This window comes from Tasmannia lanceolata, unplaced genomic scaffold (assembly GCF_043159265.1).
Source record: "Tasmannia lanceolata isolate RefF3 unplaced genomic scaffold, GAP_Taslan_0.1 ptg000013l, whole genome shotgun sequence".
Lineage (NCBI taxonomy): Eukaryota > Viridiplantae > Streptophyta > Magnoliopsida > Canellales > Winteraceae > Tasmannia > Tasmannia lanceolata.
Genome location: NW_027518690.1, coordinates 46,335,194 through 46,357,138, shown reverse-complemented (window position 1 = coordinate 46,357,138; position 21,945 = coordinate 46,335,194). Strand labels below are relative to the sequence as shown.

At 37.7% G+C, this 21,945-nt stretch overlaps 2 protein-coding genes across 2 annotated transcripts; both read left to right on the top strand.

The window, feature by feature from the left end:
• Positions 1-1,730: 1,730 nt before the first annotated feature.
• LOC143890309 (secretion-regulating guanine nucleotide exchange factor) lies at positions 1,731-4,068 on the top strand. Its single transcript, XM_077394944.1, has 2 exons — positions 1,731-1,995; positions 2,594-4,068. Exon 2 carries the CDS (start codon positions 2,596-2,598, stop codon positions 3,634-3,636), a length of 1,041 nt encoding a protein of 346 aa, XP_077251059.1. The 5' UTR covers positions 1,731-1,995; positions 2,594-2,595; the 3' UTR covers positions 3,637-4,068.
• A 16,206-nt stretch (positions 4,069-20,274) lies between these two features.
• LOC143889262 (uncharacterized) lies at positions 20,275-21,684 on the top strand. Its single transcript, XM_077393436.1, has 2 exons — positions 20,275-20,643; positions 20,759-21,684. The coding sequence occupies exons 1-2, from the start codon at positions 20,475-20,477 to the stop codon at positions 21,460-21,462; spliced, it is 873 nt and encodes a 290-aa protein (XP_077249551.1). The 5' UTR covers positions 20,275-20,474; the 3' UTR covers positions 21,463-21,684.
• The last annotated feature ends 261 nt before the right edge of the window (positions 21,685-21,945 follow it).

The window sequence follows — 21,945 nt, the reverse complement described above, 5'->3', positions numbered from 1 at the left end:
GTTGGCTGTCTTCCTCCGGTGAATAAGTTGGGGATTAATACTTAATACCAAATCCCAAATCTCATCTAGAACGTGGTGTAATCGCCAGGGCCCACCTCTAGTGTTACAAGCCCAGGATATAACATACAAGATAGGAGTTTCAACCACCATAGAGTCACGGTCCACCCCAAGATTGGCGAGTTCATCAGCAAGGATATTAGCGGTACACCGCCTATGAGTCAGCACAAAGTGGATAATGGAGACGAAATCCCTGTTCTCAACGCGCCATGGGCCACCGCCTTTTGCCATAGCCCAATCCATGATATTTGAGGAATCTCCTTCAATGATGAGAGGCCCCAAATCATGATCAGCATACCACCGTAGCCCAAATAGGAGAGCTGACACCTCCGCCTCATTCGCATCACAAACGCCCATGTTTTAAGTACTTAAATCATGATTACACAGTCGAACATAGTCATGAAAACATGTTTTAAGTACTTAAATCATGATTATAACAAAATTAGCCATTCAATTAGTTTGAAACTTCAACCTCATTTATATCATTTGTACTTTACTAATCCCTGCAATCTTCTTGATTCCTGCCTTCAGCATCACTTCCCTCAACTTAGCAGCATCCCCCCATCTTCCTACATCTGCATACACATTCGACAACACCACATACCGCCCAGAATGTCTCGGTTACAACATAAGCAACTTCCTCCCTACTTCGTCCCCTAATTCGACATTTCCATGAACCTCACAGGCGCCCAAAAGAGCCCCCAAAACCGAACCTTCTGCCTCCACCGGCATCCTCGTAATAAACTCGGCCCTGCCCTGCCCAGCAGATCAACCACACACCCATAGTGTTCCATCCTAGGAACAATGTCAAAATCTCGCTTCATCGACTCAAACCACCTTAACCCCAATTCAACCAGCCCAGCACGAGCGCACGCTGTCAGCACGCCAACATTAGTGAGCTCAGTTGGACGCAGTCCGGTCATTTTGTCAGATGTGTCTAAGGCCTCTATTTCCCTATCATTAGAAGCCTTGGTGCTATTTAGTTATATATACTTCAACGACAACACTCCCTCTCATGTGGCCCCTCTTTTTTGGGGTGCTTGAATTAGCCGCAAATATGTATTTTTAATATCAAGGAGTTATGGGGTTTTGAATGTTGCTAGGCAATAAATTTGATACATGTGAAACAACAATTAGTCAATTACCCTAAAAGTTTAAGAGGAAGTCTAAATTGAAGGGAGCCCTTCCAAAAAAGAAGTGAAAAGGCTCCCCCATTGGCTGCACATCACCATCATGTTTGACTTTTCAGCCGATATTAATGCATGATTGTGATGCGTAGCCAATGGGAGAGGCCTTTCATCTCTTTTTTGCAAGGGCTCCCTTCAGTCTAGAATTCCTCAAAGTGTAATTGGTTAGAGTTAGTGTTATTTAATCATTTATACTTCAACAAAAGCATTTAAGTAAAATACCTCAGGTTCTTGGTGGGTTTCACTTTTCTGAGTCTGCTGTTGCATAAATGAAGCTAGATGCATCTGAAGTGAGTGCCCTCATCTGAAGTGTTGATCCTAACCCTCTATAGATCGAAGGGTTAGGATCAACCTATGGAAATGGGGCACAACCTATTTAGGCTGTGGCCCATCTAATGGACGGTTTGGATCATCGTATGGTGCGGGCCATACCGTACTTTTAATAAAGTGAGAGTGCCCTCATCAAAATACAGTAGTTCTGATAACATTTCCCAAATTGAATCCCAATCAAAACCCAACTCCCAAAATGCAATTTCTTAATTTCATCTTTTTACCTGAGCTTCCCCATCTTTCCCATCCAAATCAGGTGAGATCCCATCGTCGATCGTTGACGTCAAATCACGTTAAACGGGGGGCGAATGCATACTGTAGGGGGTTGAAAATATCATCGCCCTAAAAACAAGGTAAAAACTAAAAAGGTTGCTCCCTCTCGTCCTCAGCACTGGATCGTTTTTCCTGTGGAAGCCCAAAGGTGAGACCATTCTGCTTTGATTTCTGTTTTTATAGATTGTTTTGATTCCATTATATTTATATCCAATGCTTGTAAACTGTAAAAAAATATCATATAGACTAAAGTTCCCATTAGATTTGTATCTAATCCTTCTAAAATGCTCAAGAAAATGATTTTCTGGTTAATTAGTTCATTAATTTTGGGTAATTTATTGTTATTCAAGAACCCTAATTTTTCAAGAATCTTATTCATGAACCCTAATTTCTTGTAATTTACAGTAAATAATTTCATCTATTAATGGTTGCTTTCATCATCATCTAGTGTTATAGTTGGTGATCTGAGATTTTTTCGCCTCCCTGATTAGCAAGTGTACTTTATTGATTATTAGGTTTTGTTAAGTCTTATTTTAAAAAAATCGCTCTTGGTCTTTCTGGAAACATAGAAATTTCTCGTTTATTTTTTAAAGATTCAGACTTGATCAAATTTGTCCTTTAATATCATCAGATTATCTGTATATAAACCCAAAAGTGGCCACATTTTTTTTTTTTTTTGAAAAACAATGGACAAAAGCGAACCTTTTCTCGTGAATTATTTATACTTGTAATGTTTATGTTCACAGTAATGTTGAAGCGTGTGACCAAGCCCACAAAGCCATGGCATGGAGTACAGAAAAATCGAGCCGCAGTTCTTATAGCTCTTGTCCTAATTCTTATGGTGTTGGTATTTCTTTTAAAAAATGAAGTTAAACATGATGCTTCGTTTACTCTTCCACAGCTAAAATGGAATAGTTTTCGTTCTTCTGTTCAATTCCAACCTTCTTTAGAATTCATGAATGCAACAGACGTGATATGGCAAATACCCAAATCTGCTAAGGCGGTTCTTTTTCTAGCTCACGGGTGCAATGGTAGAGCCGCAAACTTTTGGGATAGATCCCCCAGTTGCCCGAATTGTGTTGGGTTGCCTGAAGAAAGGCTCATCGTTCTTCATGCACTTGAGCGAAAATTTGCTGTCCTTACGATATCTAGTACCGGAAAATGCTGGACTTTTGGTAAGGAAAAGAAAAATGTTAAAGGAATTATCAAATGGTGGATTGCGAAACATAAGCTCGAAAAGCTTCCTCTTACGGCTCTAGGGGCATCCTCAGGTGGGCATTTTGTTTCTGCACTTGCCACTGAAATGAGATTTAGTAGCATTGCGCTAATGATTGCAGAAGGGGTTTTTGATGCTATGGATATCCCCAGAGACTACCCACCTACCCTTTTTGTACACATGCCCAAAGATCACTCTAGAATGCGACGGATAGGTGATAATATGAAAGCTCTTAAGGAGAAAGGCATCTCTGTTGCAGAGGTTAAATGTTTGGAGTTCCCCTTGACTCCAAATCTCTTGTCAGACAGAATTCCGGGTTTAGATCAAACCATTTCCATCAAGTTATTTAATTTATTCATTGAAAAAGGGTTCATTGATGAAAAAGGATACATGAAAAATGATGGGCGTGGAACTCGTTGGAAGAAAGCTGTCAAAGAAGGAGAATTATCATATGATAAACTTGAATGGATCAACCATATTCAGGAGGAGCTAAATCTTGCATTTGGGTACCATGAGATGACTAGCTTGCAGTCAGAGCAGATTCTCAACTGGTTTGAATCTCACATGAGTTGAACTGAAGTGCAATTTCATCATCTCCCTTTGGCACATATCAGTTGACATTGTTTCGGTCTATTGTCCACCATAAGAAGGATTCTGAACTGTGACTTTGGAACATATTGAGTCTTTGAATGTGGGAATGCATATTATCTAGAGATTCTCATATGCCATCACAAATAAAAAAGTTCATATGGAAAATATAGAAGAAATGGAATTAAATGTTTAATTGAAATTTTCTAATGTGAATCATGAAGAGATAGCAGGAAGCCCTTGCGAGTAAACAATGCATGAGCTATTCAAACCTACTTTATGGGGAAGGCAAAAAGGGTGTGATGTTCTGGTGTTACAGATGCCGCTTGTGATAATGATGTAAATACTTAAGTTTTCAGGTATGTTTGAAACTTAAAAGTGTTTTATGTTGTTATATTTTGCTCTTTTCAGCATTCATTATGCGCGTGGTAAATTTTGTTAGTTGTTGTGGTAACACAAGTTTACATAAAATCTCAGTGTGCAATTTATATATAAATATGTGGTTCGATGATGCAAAACTATCTCCAGTTAAGAAGTGTGCAATTTACATATAAATATGTGATTCAATGATGCAAAACTATCACTAGTTAGGAAGTGGTTATTTCAAAATGCAACTGTTATTCCCACAGTAATTTCATCAATTTACACTCAAGAACCTTTATGATTCGGGTGATTAAGAGGGAAGAAGAAGAAAGTAGAACACAATAACACAACCTAGAGGAGAAGGAAATGAGAGCAATGCTCAACCAAATCGATATATTATCAATAATATAAGTTTGTCCAAAATCCCCACCTCCATCTCATACAACACATTTTATAGGATTTTTCCATGGGAATCTCTCCACAACGTTAATATACAATATACAATATACAATATACAATAGCAGAACTTACTAAACTTACTTAAAGAAACACAACTTACTAGACTTAATGAAATACAACTTACTAGACACTAGTTAATGAAGAACAACTTACTATACATCTTAATAAAATACAACTTACTCAACTCAACTCAACAAAGTCTTTGTCCCAAACTAGTTGGGGTTGGCTAAATGAATCCCTTATAAAAAATTCATAAAGAAGGTAAAAGGAATCTACCCGGCTCTAATCCTAGTTCTAGTTGGGTTCTTCTGAAATACAACTTACTAGGAATAGTAAATGAGGTAGTTGTAGAAAAAGTCTTCCAAGCATTCATTACAAAGCAACCTTGGGTACCCCACTCAAGCCACATAGGTATGACATGGTTGCCAAGTTGGCATTCGCTCAAACTACTTCTAGGAAGGGGTATTTATCTTTGACAACAGAAATACATTCCCTGCTAATTATGTTATATTGATTCTGTAAAAGCTTCACTATACTTTGATATTTACCCTTCATATCATGGGCAAACATTTGTGTGCCCTTCCTGTGAGTCCATTTTGAGCTGGAGTTCAGGGATCTGAAATTGAGAGGATACTCCATTTTCATTATAAAGCTTATGATCTTTATCAACTATATTCTCCTCCACATAACTTCAAATATCTTCAAGTTTTCCTTGAAAATTTGTGATTTTTATCAACTTTTTCGACGAGTTGGGTGCAATTTGAACCAGCACTAACTGTTGTACCTCCCCCGGGTTACAGTTTGGTCGGCAAGTGGGTGTAGGTACAGCCGCTGAACTTGGGGCCCATGGTTTGGGTTTTGATGCTTGAGTAGGTGTTGTACTATATAAGTTTAGTTTTTAAGTTGCAGTTGGCAAGTTATAAGTTTAGTTTTTCAATTCCAGTTGACGATTTCTGATTTTTTTCTCTCAAGAGTATCGAAATTTATTAATTAAACCACCAATTACACTATGCTCCCGACTGAGGTGATCTGGCTACTGAGTTCAATCAGGCGTGGGACTTCTGAATTTCTTAAACTCTAATTGCAAATTGCATGCGCATGGAGGAATTCATCAATTGGCACTCCAAAGTAGCTGTGGGATACGGGTTTATATGTTTAGGGATAAAAAAAGGCAACAGTAAACATAGTGGTGGAGCACAAAGTTGCAACTACATCTTTTAACTATTGGAAGACGATCCAATGAACAATCTTTCCTTTGTGTTCTATCAGAAATGGGCATAGAGACTCGGCATTCAGAGGTTTACTCAAGGGTCCCCTTCGCTCCTCATCAAACCGCTCATGATCATTGCAATACTGAGCCGAAGCCCCACGAAAATGTAAAGAGACATGCTGAGTAGGAATCAGTGAACTCATCCTCATTGTATGTATTCTCATTATCCGGATCTCCTTCATGGGTGACTCCACCACCACTGTTCGCTGATCCAGTCGTATCACTTGGTATATCACTTCCTCAATGTGGTCAATCCTCTCATGAGGATCAGGTGAAGTCTGCTTGCCATGCTAATGTGCCTTGGATGATCCACATCTCCAGGTCAGGCACTGATGAGCACATTGAACTATCCATGTGGTTGAGAGCCCTTACAGCCCAGGCAGAACGACGCAATTATCAGGCGCACACTCTACCACTGAGCTAATCCGAATTCAAAGAAAAAATTTCGACCCAGGAAGAAACAATTCTAGGCTTATTGATAATCCATGATCAACTTCCTTTCATAGTACCCTATCCCCAGGGAAATCGAATCCCCGCTGCCTCCTTGAAAGAGAGATGTCATGAACCACTAGACGATAGGGGCTTGCTACTAAAGGGGCTTCATTGATATTCCCCAATTTGGAAAATATCCATTTCAGAGTAATTGGATCCTTTTCCTCATTCAAGAATCTCCTCCCTTCTTCTACTCTGCCCCGAAGAGTAACTAGGACCAATTCAGTTACACTTTCCTGTTCCAATTGCACACTTTCCATTTTTTATTATGATCAAAGGAGAAGATTATTCTTTTTATCAAAATATGCGGATCAACCTGCTCTAAAACCAAACTGATTCAAACCAGGGATTGCATATTTACAACCACAAGCTTGCTCTACAACCGCCCAATAAAGTAACAGCACCCTTCGTGTTTTTGCACGCATTTGTGTAGGAGACTCATATTTCTGGATACATGATTGGAATTTACCCAGAAATAGTGGTTGCTGAAATTTCGGAGTCATGAATTCCGGCCACTTGTTATATCCAGCACCAACTAGTTGAAGCCTGCAGAAAAGAGCTACAACTTGAAAACTCCACCACCTTCACAATCAGAAGGTATTAATGGCCAAAGCAAGAGAGGAGAGCTAATGCAGCAAAGCACTCAAACTGTTGAGGAAGAAAGCTGAAAGACAATTCAACTCGGGAAATTCCTGCAGGAAACAGATAAATATCCAATAACATTTGTGTCTTTCTTGGGCAGCCTCCCAGTCGATATTTATAGCTGATTTGCTCCTCTTATGGGAAGGTCGGGAAGTCTACCCACACACACAGCCGCACACTTAAACAAGCGATTGTAATCACACTCTTATTAAACCCAAAAATTGCAAATATCCTTCAAATTAATTCGTATCCAAACAAGACTCCTAAAGCTTATTTGAAACTACCCAAACTCCTAATCAAACTCCAAATTTTTGTGTTACAGCCCAACCCATCCTAAGGAATCTTCAAATATCAGTGAAACACTTGCTTAATTTTCTGGCCACATGGTTGTATTGATTGAGATTCTCTAAATCCCCCTTTTAATAGTGTTTATTGATGATGCGATGGATTTCTCTTGATGCCTCAGGAGTATGCTCTTGGTCATAATGCTATGTAAATGCAAGACGTGACCCCTGGTCCCCAATGTAATTTTCATGGTATAAATATACTTTGTCAACTTTCAAAAAAAAAAAGTGATGATGCGGTGGATGACTTGAAGGCTTTGTTGAGGCCCTATAGAGATGGGTGGGAGGTGACAGGCAGTGGTGATGCTACCGAAAAGTTCTTTGTGTAAGGAACAACAATTGGTGCCTCACAACCCTCCATCTATCATCTCTCGTCTTTGGCATGAGCTTTGGTCGTAAGGAATGACAGCAGCTGGGCTGGTTTTGTTTCAAGTGGCAAAGTAGAAAGGGAGGGAGAATGGAGTGTATAACGAGTTTAAAGCAATAAATCATGATTTTAAAAGCTATAGCAAACAGCAAGTGATGGACAATAGATAACATTTCATTGTAGAATTTAGTTTTTATAATGTGATACTTGATGACTAATTGAAAGATATTTTACAAAATAAGGACGTAATGGCAAAAAAAATCCAATAATAGGGGAAAAATGATAATGGCTTTCTTAGGCCTGATCAAAATTGAGAAGGGTAGGCCTTTCTTTATGGCCTCCAAATTTTCGTAGAACAGACTGGGGGTGGTTTTTTTGTTTTTTGTTTTGGAGGGGGGACTCATCCAATGTTGTTTAATGGCGTGAAGCATAATGGTACGGGACTCTGGCGGATGACTGATATCCTTGGCAGGCTTATAGATTTGGGCAGATGAACGGAATTTTACTTTCCACATCCCTTGCAGTGCTATTGAGATAGTTGACATCCTTGCTTTCAATAAATTTTTAGTTACATCTTCAAAAGAAGTGTTGTATGGTTTGTTGCCTATATGGGTATATCTTGCATTGTAGTCCAGACGTCAATGACGGTGACCAATATCACTGCTAGGTTCCTTCCAGTGTCTTGGCAGATTTGTTGGATGTATTTTTTTGTAGTGCAGGCAGCTTTCCTTAGTTATGCAAGAAAAGTTTGGTGCAATTAGAGCCTCCCAGAGTAGTGCATAACATTATCAATTTCTCACTTAATAGAATTTCCAATTAGTGTCATGAATTAGCAGTTTCATATAGGACTCACATAATAGATTATAAGATTAGACACTTTCAAGTTAATAGAAAGCATTATGGATTAAATGCCCATAGATACCTTTCAAGAACAACCAAAAACAAGTGCCCAGAATGCCGGTCTTGGTGCAAGGGAAATGTTGACATTTTGTCAAACAATATACACAACTCACGGATTTTTCAAGGGGGAATATTGTGAACCCTTAATGAATCACAGTTTCTTATGATATAAATAAATAGGAATAGGGGGGTTCCAATTGAGCTTTGGGAATTTGGCTTGTACTCCGAAGTCCCAACCATGAACAAGGAATGATAAAGAGGGTGCCATGTGGCACCTAATACTTCAAAGAGGAGGTGAAGAAGTATCAGTCAAACCATTGAAAAGAAAACAAAGAAGTATCAGTCAACCCCTTGGAACCCTAGGTTCAACATGGAATCCCTACTAGAATCATACATTTTTGGTATTTGGATTTTTGGATGAAACTATTTTTTTTTTGTGGATGAAACTTAGGAGACAGGAAAAGACAAAAAGAAAGGACACAATCTTCAATTGGACCTTGTTTCTAGGGTCTAAGAGAAACTGATATACAAGTAAGGTTTGGAGAAATTTTGAAATACAGGACTGGAGGCATAAAGGAGTAAATAAGCTTCCTTTTGTAGTTTTTTCACCATTATTGAAAGAAAATCAAGCCTTGATATTGGTGAGATTTGAAAGACAATGTTCTTTTGATATAGAAGTCCATTGCAGGTTTTTGGTTTGGCTTGCTTGAGTGCTGCAACTACTAAGAAATCAAGGTTCCTAGTTTCGTTTATAAAGATTGTGAATTATATATTTCTTGCCGCCTATTTCTAATTCCCAGAAGGAAGGTTTGAAATTTCGGTTTTGGTCCGTGCAAGTATGTGGTTACGGGTATCAGTATTGTCCCGTGTCGCACACAATTCCTTGGGTATTCGGTAGTAGTACTGATATATTTGACTGTCACAGCACATATATAGAACCCATTCGTCTTTCTAGTACTATGTGGTTGAAAAATATCCAAATCTTGCTGGAAGGAAGAAAATGAATCTTTTGTTTAAGTCTTGTGAATTTTCACATCAATTTTTTTCTTTGTTTGAATGATTTGGAGATTCATTAATATAAGTGAATTTTCACATCAATATTCTACACGCGGAAATGAAATGGCTTTGCTGGAAGGGAGACAATGACTTTGGACTTTGCTCTCTTGATTAGAAGTTAATAGCTGAATTGAGCCTTTGCCTTAGTGGGGATGTCCTCAAATGGGTGTTCAAACTTCATACTTACCTATCAATCAAATTACAGCCGAGTTGCTTCTTATGACAGCATTAAACCTCAGTGTTCATTGAAGATTTTAACTGAAGTCATAGATTGGATTATGATGAAATATTTGGCTTCATTTCAACCTGAAACTACAACCTGATATTAACACCTCTCCTGTTGGGCTTTTTAAGAGAATCGTAGTGTTATGTACAAGATTTAATCTCTAAGTGCGCCCATTTGTATTGGTTGCCGAATACATCTTAAAGCAAGGGAGAATCCTATTCCTAAAAAAGCTCAAGTTAAGATTCTTGAGAATGTGACAGCCAGTTTTATAAAAGTTTTGAATTGAGGGATCACCAAAATACCCTATTGCTGTGCCTTGACCCTATTGTTGTGCCATTCTCAAAATTATGGAATTCTGTTAGACAGGAGCATAAAGTGTTGGCTCAGCAACTGTCTTTTAGAAAGGAGCATAAAGTGTTGGCTCAGCAAGTGTCTTTTAGAAAGTAGCATAAAAGTAACTTTCTTTTTGATATTTTCCTTTACTTTATTACAAAGTAATCCTTGTCCTTCCTTTATCGTATCCTTTTCCTTTGTGGAGTGAATGAGTGAGGATACAGAGAAGAAGTTGGGTGTACCCAAAGGCACATCACTTTAGGCTCATAAAGAGACACTAAGGCTCCACTCACTTCTTTTCCCCGGAAAGGAAAGGAAAGGATTTCATTTTCCTTTCCTTTCCAGGTGACATGGCAGAAGGGAAAGGAATGAAGAGGAAAATGCTTCGTTTTCCATTGAAAGCCTCTTTCCGATATATTTAATCGGAAAGCAAATCTCAAGTAACAGGAAAAAAGATAATTTCCACGTCATTTTTAGCCTTTAAATAAGAAATTCCACATCTGAACACAGAAATTCTGTCTTGTCAAGGTCTTGTCAGGGAAAAAAAAGGCTGTTTTCCGGGAAAAACAGCACCAGGGAAAAGAAGTGAACAAAGCCTAAGAAGACATCGACATTAGTTTTAATTTTCAGAGTATACACAATCATCAATCAATAATATAATGACTTGGTAGTTCTTTTTAATCATCAAAGGGCGGCATTAAGTACAAAAAATGGGATCAAATATCCATCTATAATAGTGTCTTATAGTTAAAAGTGTTGTGCATTTTAGGTAAGCATGGTGTAAAAGTTAGGGGTGCAACTCTGGTCGAGCTTTTACCATAAAATCGGATCGGGTTCAGGTTGATTCCTATTCATTTTTTAGCAATAGCTCAACCCGACCGGACCCAAGTTGCACCCGTAGTAAAAGTGTCCTATGGTTGGAATGCTTACTATGTAATGGGTGAAGTATTATACAATATTTAATGGAAATGCAATCCTGATAATCATTGTTAGAACATTAACCATACTATCTTTGCCTTTTTAACTGCATAGATTTAGATCGATCAGTGGCAGGACCCATTTGAATGCATGATGACATTGTAAAGAAAGGTGGTACAATAATCTGTAGTAAGTTTGAGAGATGATATAATACCTAAAACAAGCGGAAATTTTATAATCTAATGAGAGTGCATATCTGGAATAATGAATATAAATCTGGCTAAACAACTGTGAAAGTTATGATTGAAGGGCATTTTAGAGGAAAATGGTTAGGTTTGCAATGATGGATTTAGGGTTGATTTTAATTTCTCTTTATCTATGTGAAACGACCACCATGTGAAACAACCAGTTACTCCAAAAGCTTAAGCTGATGGAGATGGCGTTGTTTAATCTTTTATACTTTAAAAATCTATACTCATATCTAGACCAAGATTTCTCCTTTTTAGGTGGAGAGGGATTGCTTGCTAAAATCCATTTCCTAAGTTGAGGGTGGACTGATGGAAAGAAACTTTAATCAGATACTTTCCATACCAAAAGAAAAAAAGAAGCACCACCCGCAAAACGCCTTTCCCTGATATCAAAAAGAAAAGGACAAAAAAGAGGCTGAATTTTGCACTGCAGATTCAGCCTCTAGGTCACCACTCACCACACACAATGGCACCATAAGTCCACAGTTAGATGCCAAATTTTAAGGGTTTTTTTTCATCCACACAGGTAGGCTCTAGGGGTGCAATTTGGGTTGGGCTCAACCCGAAGCCGGGTTCAACCCGATTTTGGATGAGGTTGGTTCGCATTTCCTCGGGTTGGGTTGGGAAAAGCCAACCTGATTTAATTTCGGGTTGGGCTAGGGTTGAGACCTTGGAAACCCGACCTGAACCTGACCTCCATCCTCTAATTTTATCGTGATTTCTTAGGGTTATGTTTTTACTGTGTTTTTGGTTGGCCCTAGGTTAACCCAACCTGATTTAAGAAAAAAACAAATTAGCTGGGTTGGGTTAGGGTTGAGAGAATTAGAAACGGGTTGGGTTAGGATTGACCATCCTCGACCTGAGGCTCAGGTGGGGTCGGGTTAGGGTTGAGGGAATGCTATCTTATGTTGGGCTAGGGTTTGGCCTCAACCCGAGCAAACCCGACCCGAGTCGCACTCCTAGTAGGTTCTTCAGGGGCAATGTGAAAGACGTTTATTTCCTAAGGTTTTGTTTGGATGCAGGTATCTACCTCGTAGAGTAGACAAGCCTTGGATTTTCTTGGAACTTACCTAATAAAATAGGGGCAAGTAGTGTTTGGTTGCTAATCTCAGAGGGCTTTGGGGTGTGGTTTGCATGCATGGAAAATTTGTCCAAGGAAACCCTTTTTCCATGGCAAATGAATTTCCAGCATTTTGTAATCTCATTTTCCATTGAAATGTTTTCCAAAATAATTTTTTTTCTTGTTTCAAAGGAAAATTACAAAGTTGCTGGACCTTTGAATTTATTTTCATGGAATACTTATTATCCATGGAAGTTTTCCCCTTGACTGTCTAATTTTTTGAGACTTTTGTAACACTAGTAAAAATGCACGTGAACGCACGTGCGAGCCATTTAGATTGTCCTTTAGTATTTAAAGGGCTTGTTAGAGCGTTTTGGGAAATGTGAGAAATCCAAATTACAATGCAAAAAGGGCTTCAAATGTGAGAAATCCAAATCAAAATCTTCTTGGCATCCAAACGGGCCCTAGTAGGATTTCATTTTTTCAAGGATAACTGAAGATTTATTACAGAATCTTTATATTGGTTTGAATTTGGTCTGAGAATCACCCATTTCCATTATTGCGAGTTTTTCCTACTCATAAAGCATCCTTGTCTGTCGTCAAAGCTTCTAATTTCTACAATGTCATTGATGAAATAAACCCATCGAGAAAACTGCACTTAAAACGCCTTTGGGAGAAGCTTCCGCTTGACGCTAGCATTCCTCTTTGATCTTTTCCGGATAAGTGAAATAAAGCTTACTGTCAGAACAAACAAAACAAACATAAGGCAGTGCTATTAAAGCCTACATCTAAAATATGTGCATTCAAAAAATAAGAGAGAGTAAAATGTAAGCTAAGTTTAGGTGATGAAATATTTTAAGAACAAAAATAGGTCATCATGTAGAAGAAATAGAGAGAGTAATTAGTCACAAAAAAGACAAGTTTATGCAACGATGACGTTATTGAATATTTTATTATTTCTCACATCTCTTTTGGCTCAGAACGGCTACGTTATTGAATATTTTATTATTTCTCACGTCTTTTTTGGCTCAGAATGCCGTTGGAATATCAAGTACGCTGTAGAATTTTCTGAGTTCAAACATGTGTTCCAAATGTATCGAGTACGCCGTCGGAATATCAAGTACGCTGTCGGATGTTCTGGGTTCAAACATGTGTTCCAAACGTATCGAGTAAGCCGACGGGATATTGAGAACGACACCGGAATATCAAGTACACTGTTGAATTTTTTAGGTTCAAAGATGTGTTCCAAACATATCGAGTATGCCGCCGGATTCTGGAGTACGCCTAAAAATACTTTCACTTGTCAAGGATCTAACAGTCTCTGCTTATTGTAGACGACAATGATTAAAACGAACCCAACACTTTTTTAGTTTCAAACATATGTTCAAACGAACGAAAACGATGACAGCTAAGATCAAATGCATTAAATCTAACTTTAAGATAATGATTGACGTTATTGTCATCATGTCAGAAGGGTATTGGGGTTTTTTTCCCACCCATTTTTTGAAGAATCATCTTTGCTAAAAAGATCTTGGGTGTGTACAACAACACTTATCATCCTCCCCTATAGAATCGGGTAGAAATGAATCTATGATAATCGAAGTAAGCAACTCCTAGTCGTGCCTCAGATTCTCATCATTTTTTTTAAAAAAAATGGCTTGAATGTCATCCTTTATACATGTTAAAAGTAGAGTTTGGAGAAATGGGCTTGGCGGGTCTAGTTTGCAAATTGCAGAACTACCTTTTTTGGATTTTATTGCGTTGCATTTGAGCACCTACAAAATGGGCAGAAGCCATTTAAATTATGGTTGCGAACACGCCCTTTACTTATTGGAAATTGTTTCCAGTAAGTTATGATGCTACTACAAAAGCAAAAGGTATAATCAAAGAAAAGGATAAACATATCATTTAAGCACTCTATAAAATAATAAATTTAGTTCAAACACTTAGTTTTCATATCGAAACTTTCAACTAATTTTGATGTGAGACGCATTAATATTGAGTTTCATAAGAGAATAAAACTTAGCATTAGATCAATTGTCTCACGGATATGATCGGTTCAGCCAAGCATATCAGCATGCGTTCATAATGTTCAGTGGTTGGTCAATCTTAGAGAATTTTGGCCCTGTTTGGATTATAAGAAAGACATTGTCGACGGGATTTTTTTTTTTAGAATTTTTTTCTTCCCACAATTTTTAGGAAAATGATATGATTATAGTTGATCAAAAGGAAATCATCATACATTGAAACTCTTCCTAATTGAAAATTAGGATCGGTTCGAGTTATCTTTTCTGTGCATACAAAGAAGTCATAGCTTTTATAAATATTTTTCATTTCCAAAAAATTTCCAATAATCCAAAAGCCCCAATAATGAGCTTTCGTGAAAATCAACCTGTGGATTCGGTGTATAACCTGAAATCATCGTTGTCCAAGTGTTTACATTCCAATGAGGGATTTCATAAAACACTGACAGGAATCCGATGAGGAATTTCATAAAACACTAACTCACATTACCTTGAAATGGGTTTGGGAAGGAGATGAAGGGTTGCAGTATGTTTTTTTAGGTTTTGCTTGGTGACAACTGGCAGGGCATAACGAAGAAATTGATGAAAGACTCTAGAGATCTATTTAAATAAAAGACCTTGTTCGGGGAAACTGAAGAAAAGAACATCCAGAACCAAAATTTGTGATAGGAAAAAGCCAAAAAGAACCGAAAAATCGAAATCCTCTTTTAGAAGAGAAAAATGCACAATCAAAATCCTCCTACAACAAAAGAATTAATAATCCCTGTTTGAAGAAATTCCCTAAAATTTGGTCATCCTAAAAACTAAAACAAAACTCAGGATCCCTATTTAAAATCCATCCATTTAAAGGGGAAAAATGTAAAACAAAAAGAAGCAAGAAAACTCATCTTTGGTTCGTTTGCCGGAGGGAGAATAGCCCAGTTCGGAATCTATATATAGTTCTTACCAGTCTCCTTCATTAATGAATGAAAAATAAAAATAAAATATATTTATGTTCAAAGAGAAAACGATACCCAAAGCAGGACATAGAAGAGAAGTAAAAATAAAAACTTGTGACGAGACTTTAAGAGGAGAGGCGGTGAGAAGGAGGCGGTCGAGAGCAGGAAGGGAATCCAGCGAATGCCAAACGGGCAGATAATAGGGTTTCATTTGGAGTCTTTGGACAGACATGTAAGGGTCATTGACATTAGAATTAACAAAAACAGCCATCAGAAATTGGATACACAGGGAACTTTTCCCAAAATAAAATTGGATGTAGAAAGAATTTAAGCAAAAGTTGGGAACGAAAGCGATAACTTTTGGATGTTCTCTAGGGGCAAAGTGACTGAGATGACAAATATACTCCTGCAAAATTGAGCAGGGTGGAGACAAATGTACGGTATGGCCCGTACCATAGGATGATCCAAACTGTCCATTAGATTGGCTACTGCCTATATAGGTTGTGCCCCAAAAATAATTTTCATAGGTTAATCCGAACCCTCCGATCTATAGAGGGTTATAGGTTGATCCAAACCATCCATGTGATGGAACTATGGTTTTAAATTTCGGTCCGAAATTTCGATTAAATGCCATTATTTATTTAAAAAAAATTGTTACAAAATTTCGGCAAAAATTCTGGAATTCGGAATTTCGGTTCAGTCCGAAATTTCGAAAATTCGGTCCAGAATTTCGAACCAAATTACCAAATTTTGGACTGAAATTTCAAATGCCATTATTTATTAAAAAAAAAGTGTTACAAAATTTTGGAATTCAGAATTTCGAACCAAATTACCAAATTTCGGACCAAAATTTTGGATTTCGCCGAAATTTCAGTTTTCGGTGGGATCCGAAACGGTTACCGAAACTAAAATTTTAAACCATGGATGGAACACAACATCAATCAGTTGTGCCCATAAAATCATTTCCATAGGTTGATCGTAGCCCTCCAATCGATACAGCTTTGCATAATTGTTGTTCCTCTTTAGGTGCCCGGAATCCGTCATTATTTTGCAAGTGTCCTTCATGCGTAATAAAACTAGTTCTTTCGTCATTGTCATATGACTTTACCTCTTCTTGGTAGTTTCTCATAGAGATAGATGTTAAATATCAGCAAAGGAGTTAATGGTAAAAAGAAAAGTTAAGGGCATTATTTTTTGACGAATCCTTAAACAAAATCAGAAATGTCAATGCAAAGGGTATTGTGCTGTGCGACATGAACGGAAATAATGAAAAAGTGAGGACGACTTTAACCCCTAATTCACACTTTATATAGTATATAGATTGTCAACAATTTGGGTCGTCTATTTTACTCCCACACAGTAATAAGAATGGCTAGGATGGTCCAATGGAGAAGATGTTTTTATTTTTGGATAGGGCAGAGGCCTATCTACGGCAAAGACCAACAAACGAACGATAGCATTGAAAAAATGTTGTCCACATCTTACTTTCTACGTGATACACGTTGCCTTTGTTTTTTATCCAGAAAGATGTGATACACGTTGCTTCCCTGAATTTCCCATCCGTGGTGGGCCACTATTGGGGTTTGCATATCTCACAAAAAAGCTATTTCTCCTATCAAATGCCTACAAATTCCTAATGAAAAATGAAAAATGAAAAATTTAGCTTCAATGGCCAAAACTTACACCAACTGGATGGTTAGGATTGTCTTGACACTCTGTTTTGAGCTTTGCCAAACATACAAGATGGCCACAAATGGTCCTGCTGTGCCAGCACCCGTGGTGGGGCCATTCAGGGAATGACTCACAATTCAATGGATGGCACGCCCCTTTGATCCGATTTTTTTATTTCCTTAATATTGACTCCTTAGCTACTTCTATCCTGTTTATGATTAAAATGTAGTAGTTTTTAGGGAATAAGTATGTGATATAGGTGGAATGAGATAAACTAATTTAATCCGCACATGAGTCCTTGAGAACAAGATGTTTCCACCCTTAAAAGTTAGCCATTAAAGGGAGGGTGCCCAAATTCTTATAAGCTCAAATTAAGCTTTTGAATTTTTTTCATGGAATATTTATTATCTATGTTTTTTTTTTCCTTACTGCTTTTTGTTGGGACCTGGGTAGAATTACCCTCAAAAGCTAGCCATTAAGGAGAGGCTGCCCAAATCCTTATAAGCCCATCACATCCCTTCACTTCACCGATGTGGGATATTTTGCTTTTGCGTGGAAACCACAACAATCTCCCCCTCCACGCGTAGGGCTGGCAACGGGGCGGGTTGGGGCTGGATGTTGGGGTCCTCTACTCCTTCCCCTCTGTGGGGAATTTCTCCCCTCCCCTTCCCCTCCCCACTGCGGGGATGGTGGGGAATCCCCCTCCCCTCCCCACGGGGAATATCTAATCCCCATCCCCTCCCCTTCCCCGCATCCTTCAGGGACAATCACTTTACTTTCTTTTTTTTTCGGATAGGGAGCAGGCCTATCTACGGCGGAGACCAACAAATGAACAATAGCATTGAAAAAATCGTCCAAACCTTACAGCGTGATCCACGTTGCTTCCCTGAATATCCCATCAGCACCCTCTACAGTGGTGGGCCACCATTGGGATAATGCATTTCTTATAAAAAATCTATTCTCCAATCAAATGCCTACAAATGTCTAATGAAAAAATGAACAAAAATTTAGCTTCAATGGCCAAAATTTACACCAATTGGATTGTCTTGAAAAAAATAGAAACCGTTGAATTAAAAAGAAAAAAACTTAGAATTCAACAAATAAAATGATAATAAAAATTAACAATTAAAATGAATAAAATTCTGTGTTTACAATATTTTTATAGAAAAAGAGACAAAATATCCAAAATTCAGCAATGAAAAAATTTTTTTTTAAGGAAAAGGAAAAATTATGAGTTTTTTTAAAGATGAATTGTGTATGTTTCTAATATTTTTCTATGAAACATGAGAAAAATCAGATTTAAAAGACCAATTAAATAAGGAAAATAATAAAAGAGCAATTTAAATTAAAATGGGAAAAAATTTATTTTTCGATATAAATTGGGTATTTTTCTGGATTTTGTATATGTGACATGTATTTTTTGACATCATGGTCCCACCATAGTTGTACACATCTTGGGATTTTTTTCCAAGCATTGAAGGTGATTTTTCACTAGTATAATAACAATGGTTTACAATTGATATCGATGAGGATCATGTACTCTTCGCCCGTAAAAGTAATATTTAAAACACCTTTTGTATGTGTGATGTTTGCAAATAAGAATTAGAAGGCTTATGCGTAGATGTTTGTGACGTGTTTTTTGTTTCTTTCTCGTTTTGCTCTGGACTATTTGCAAATATGCCTTACCGACATGCTCAAAATACATCCGCTACGTAGATATTTAAATCCAAAAGCTGATTTAAATGTTAGATAATGATAGTGACTGGGTATAATTTGAATTGACATTGCCCCCTACATTTTATTTAAACACTTCCACCAATGTTCTATTAGAATTCTCGCGTTTTACATATGACACAAAGTGGTATGGCTGAAACTGCTAATTTCAAGGGAAACCAACCCAATTCCCACAAGTAAAGAATCTTAATATGTGACATGCTCTATCTATACATCATGATAAACCATTAACCTTTTAGGCCTTGTTTAAGGTTATGTCAAGAGCTAAAGCATCAGTTTTGTAGGCCTTAATCTTACGGGTGAGGTGTGTCTGTTCAGCATGGGACCCATAATTGATGAGTAAGATTGATAACATTAGCTTAGTCACTTAGTCAGACTCTTTTGTAGGGGTCTCAACAATTCTAATTCGAAACGAATCCCAATTGGGCTATGGTCCGTTCCAACCCTTACATGTCGGATCATATTCACTGTGCTCTTTGGTTCTTACTTTAAGTGTATGGGTCACGATCCATTTCGAATCGGACAGCCCATTGGAGTGTGCCAGCCACTACCTACATTGTATGTAGTTAGGATGAGAGAGAGAGAGAGAGAGAGAGAGAGAGAGAGTGAGTGTGTGAGTTTTGATTGGGCTCTACGTTAATGATTTATATGACAAAAATGCACTTTGAATTAATCATACTTGTACAATGCCAGAGGTATCTTCGTACATTAGTAGCCTCAAATGGGACCTATGACAACGAAATGTGTGGCTAGGGTGTGATCCAGCCACTGTGCTCAACTCATGTACAATTTAAGTTCAGACCGTTTGGATTCATCTGACCGTTAGGTCAATTAACACCCCCTACATTCGCCCCTCTTCCTCCTTTTTCTTAGTGTTGACGAGATTTTACGTTAGGCACCCCACCCATTTTCCTACATAGAAAGAAAGAAGGATACCAATTTTCAAATATAGATTGAATATAGGAACACCAATTAATCACCCCGTCTAATAAAAGTAAGAAACTAAATACACATGAACCCAAACTAAATACACATAACCGTTGATGAGTCCTCCGTTCAAAATCAAAAGGTCAGAAGAAAGCTCAGGCATTTCCAAACGGGAAATGATATATTCGCCCCATTTCCTTACTTGGGACAGCCCCCTCTAGTCTATTTATGAATTATGGCTACTCTTTTAGACTAGAGGTGGGTGACCCAAGTGAAAAAAAAAGGGCTTGAATATATCATTTCCCCTTTTACAAAATCGATAAATATGGAAATGAAATGGGCCCTTCACTTGGCTTTTAAACTTTAATGCCTTCTCTTTATCTGAGACACCTGAGTACGGTTACAATTCCCAACGAGCTGTATAAACCAAATAGAAAGGTTCAAAATGAAGAAAATGGGTGGAAGGTACCAATATAGAGGGGAAAAATTCAAACGTTAGGTTCATAAACTTTAACGTCAACATAGAGACTGGCACATTCTAAAAATAACATGAAAAATTATTACACGTATCTGAGTAGGATTCTAATTTCCTCCTTTCTCCTTCCAACGGTAAGATCTTTCATGGATATATAAAGACCAATGTGGCTTTAGTTTTTTCCACTGTACCTTAGCTATCTCAATTCCTCTCTACTTTCTAAAATACTCTGTTTTTTTGTATTCTTCTTTCTTTATCCTCTCTCTTTCTCTAGTCTATTTTCTTAAGTTTCTCACTCCCACAACACTATCTCTTCATCACCCATTCCACATATTTCAATTTTCTTCTTCTTCTACCTTTTGGGCTCTGTATTAAGATGGAATTTAAAGGATTGCTTAGCTTTTTGCTGGTAATATTGATGGGTTTGATGAAAACTCACGCTTATAATTTCTATGTTGGGGGAAAAAATGGTTGGGTGTTAAACCCATCTGAGAATTTCAATAATTGGGCTGAAAGAAATAGATTCCAAGTGAAGGATTCTCTAGGTAAATTTGCTTCTTTCTTAATCATCTATGTCAACAAAAAAAGGGTTTGATTTATTTTAGCTTCATTGATATGATTTTGGGTTCTAATATGAGGTTTTTGGATGCTATTTTGCAGTTTTTAAGTATAAGAAGGGAGAGGACTCTGTTTTGGTTGTGAACAAAGAAGACTATGACAAATGCAATAAAACAAATCCAATCAAGAGCTTCAACGATGGAAACTCAGTATTTGATTTTGATCGATCAGGTCATTTCTATTTCATCAGTGGAGCTCCAGGCAATTGCGAGAAGGGACAAAAACTGATAATAGTTGTCTTGGCAGTGAGAAATAAAACCCCTGTTCAATCTCCCCCACCTTCTTCCTCCCCATCTTTATCTCCAAAATCATCCCCCCCTTTTCCTCCAAAATCCGCCCCCTCCCCATCTTTGTCTCCAAAATCATCCCCATCCCCATCACCTTCTCCATCATCTTTATCTCCTTATTCTCCTCAATTCTCACCTTCTCCATCATCTCTATCTCCTTATTCTCCTCAACTCTCACCTTCTCCATCTTCATCTCCTTCTTATTCTCCAGAATTCTCTCCTTCTCTATCTCCATCTTCAATTGCATCTCCCTCTCCTTCGGCCGAATCGATCTCCCCCTCACCCACCTCTTCTCCTACCTCTGAATCACCTTCTTCTTCCCCTTCATCTAGTTCATCTGGCTTGAATGCACCTGGACCATCTCATCCCTCATCTGCTCCTCTTTCCATTGCCTCAGTTTCAGGGGTTTCTCTTGGAGTAATGACTCTGGTGTTGGGTTTCTTTGGGGCAGCTTTTTAGTTTGATTACTGATATGGGTTTGTGTGAATGAAATGTGTCTTTCAATTCTTTTGGGTTTACTTTTTTTATTTTTGTTTTCCAGTAATGTAAGTAGATAAGAGAACTCTGTACTACTTGATTTTAAGGATGTATTAGTATAGTTATAGAGGTCTCAAATTTTAGACTGATTGTGTTTGGACTTTGGATGGCTTTTTCTTAATAAGAGAACATTATAGTTGTTTTGATTCATTGGGATTTTGAGTGATTCCTAGGTTTTTATGGTTTATTTTAAAGATGTGTGTTACTTTCTTTTATTCTCTTTCTCTCTCATGGATTAATTCCTAAATGGAGGAGTCATGTGGATGATGAATGTAAAGAATGAGTCACTTCTGCTTAGATAAAAAATCAACACAATGATGCCTTCATTCCATGAAAAAAAGTATTCATTGTTCTCGGTCTTTATTTAGAAAGGTTCATCTAAGGTATTCATCGGTTGCATGTTTT

Coding starts and splice junctions, on each gene's coding strand:
- LOC143890309 (XM_077394944.1), top strand. CDS start 2,596: ATGTTGAAGCGTGTGACCAAGCCCACAAAGCCATGGCATGGAGTACAG.
- LOC143889262 (XM_077393436.1), top strand. CDS start 20,475: ATGGAATTTAAAGGATTGCTTAGCTTTTTGCTGGTAATATTGATGGGT. Junction 20,644..20,758: donor CCAAGTGAAGGATTCTCTAG/GTAAATTTGCTT, acceptor GCTATTTTGCAG/TTTTTAAGTATAAGAAGGGA.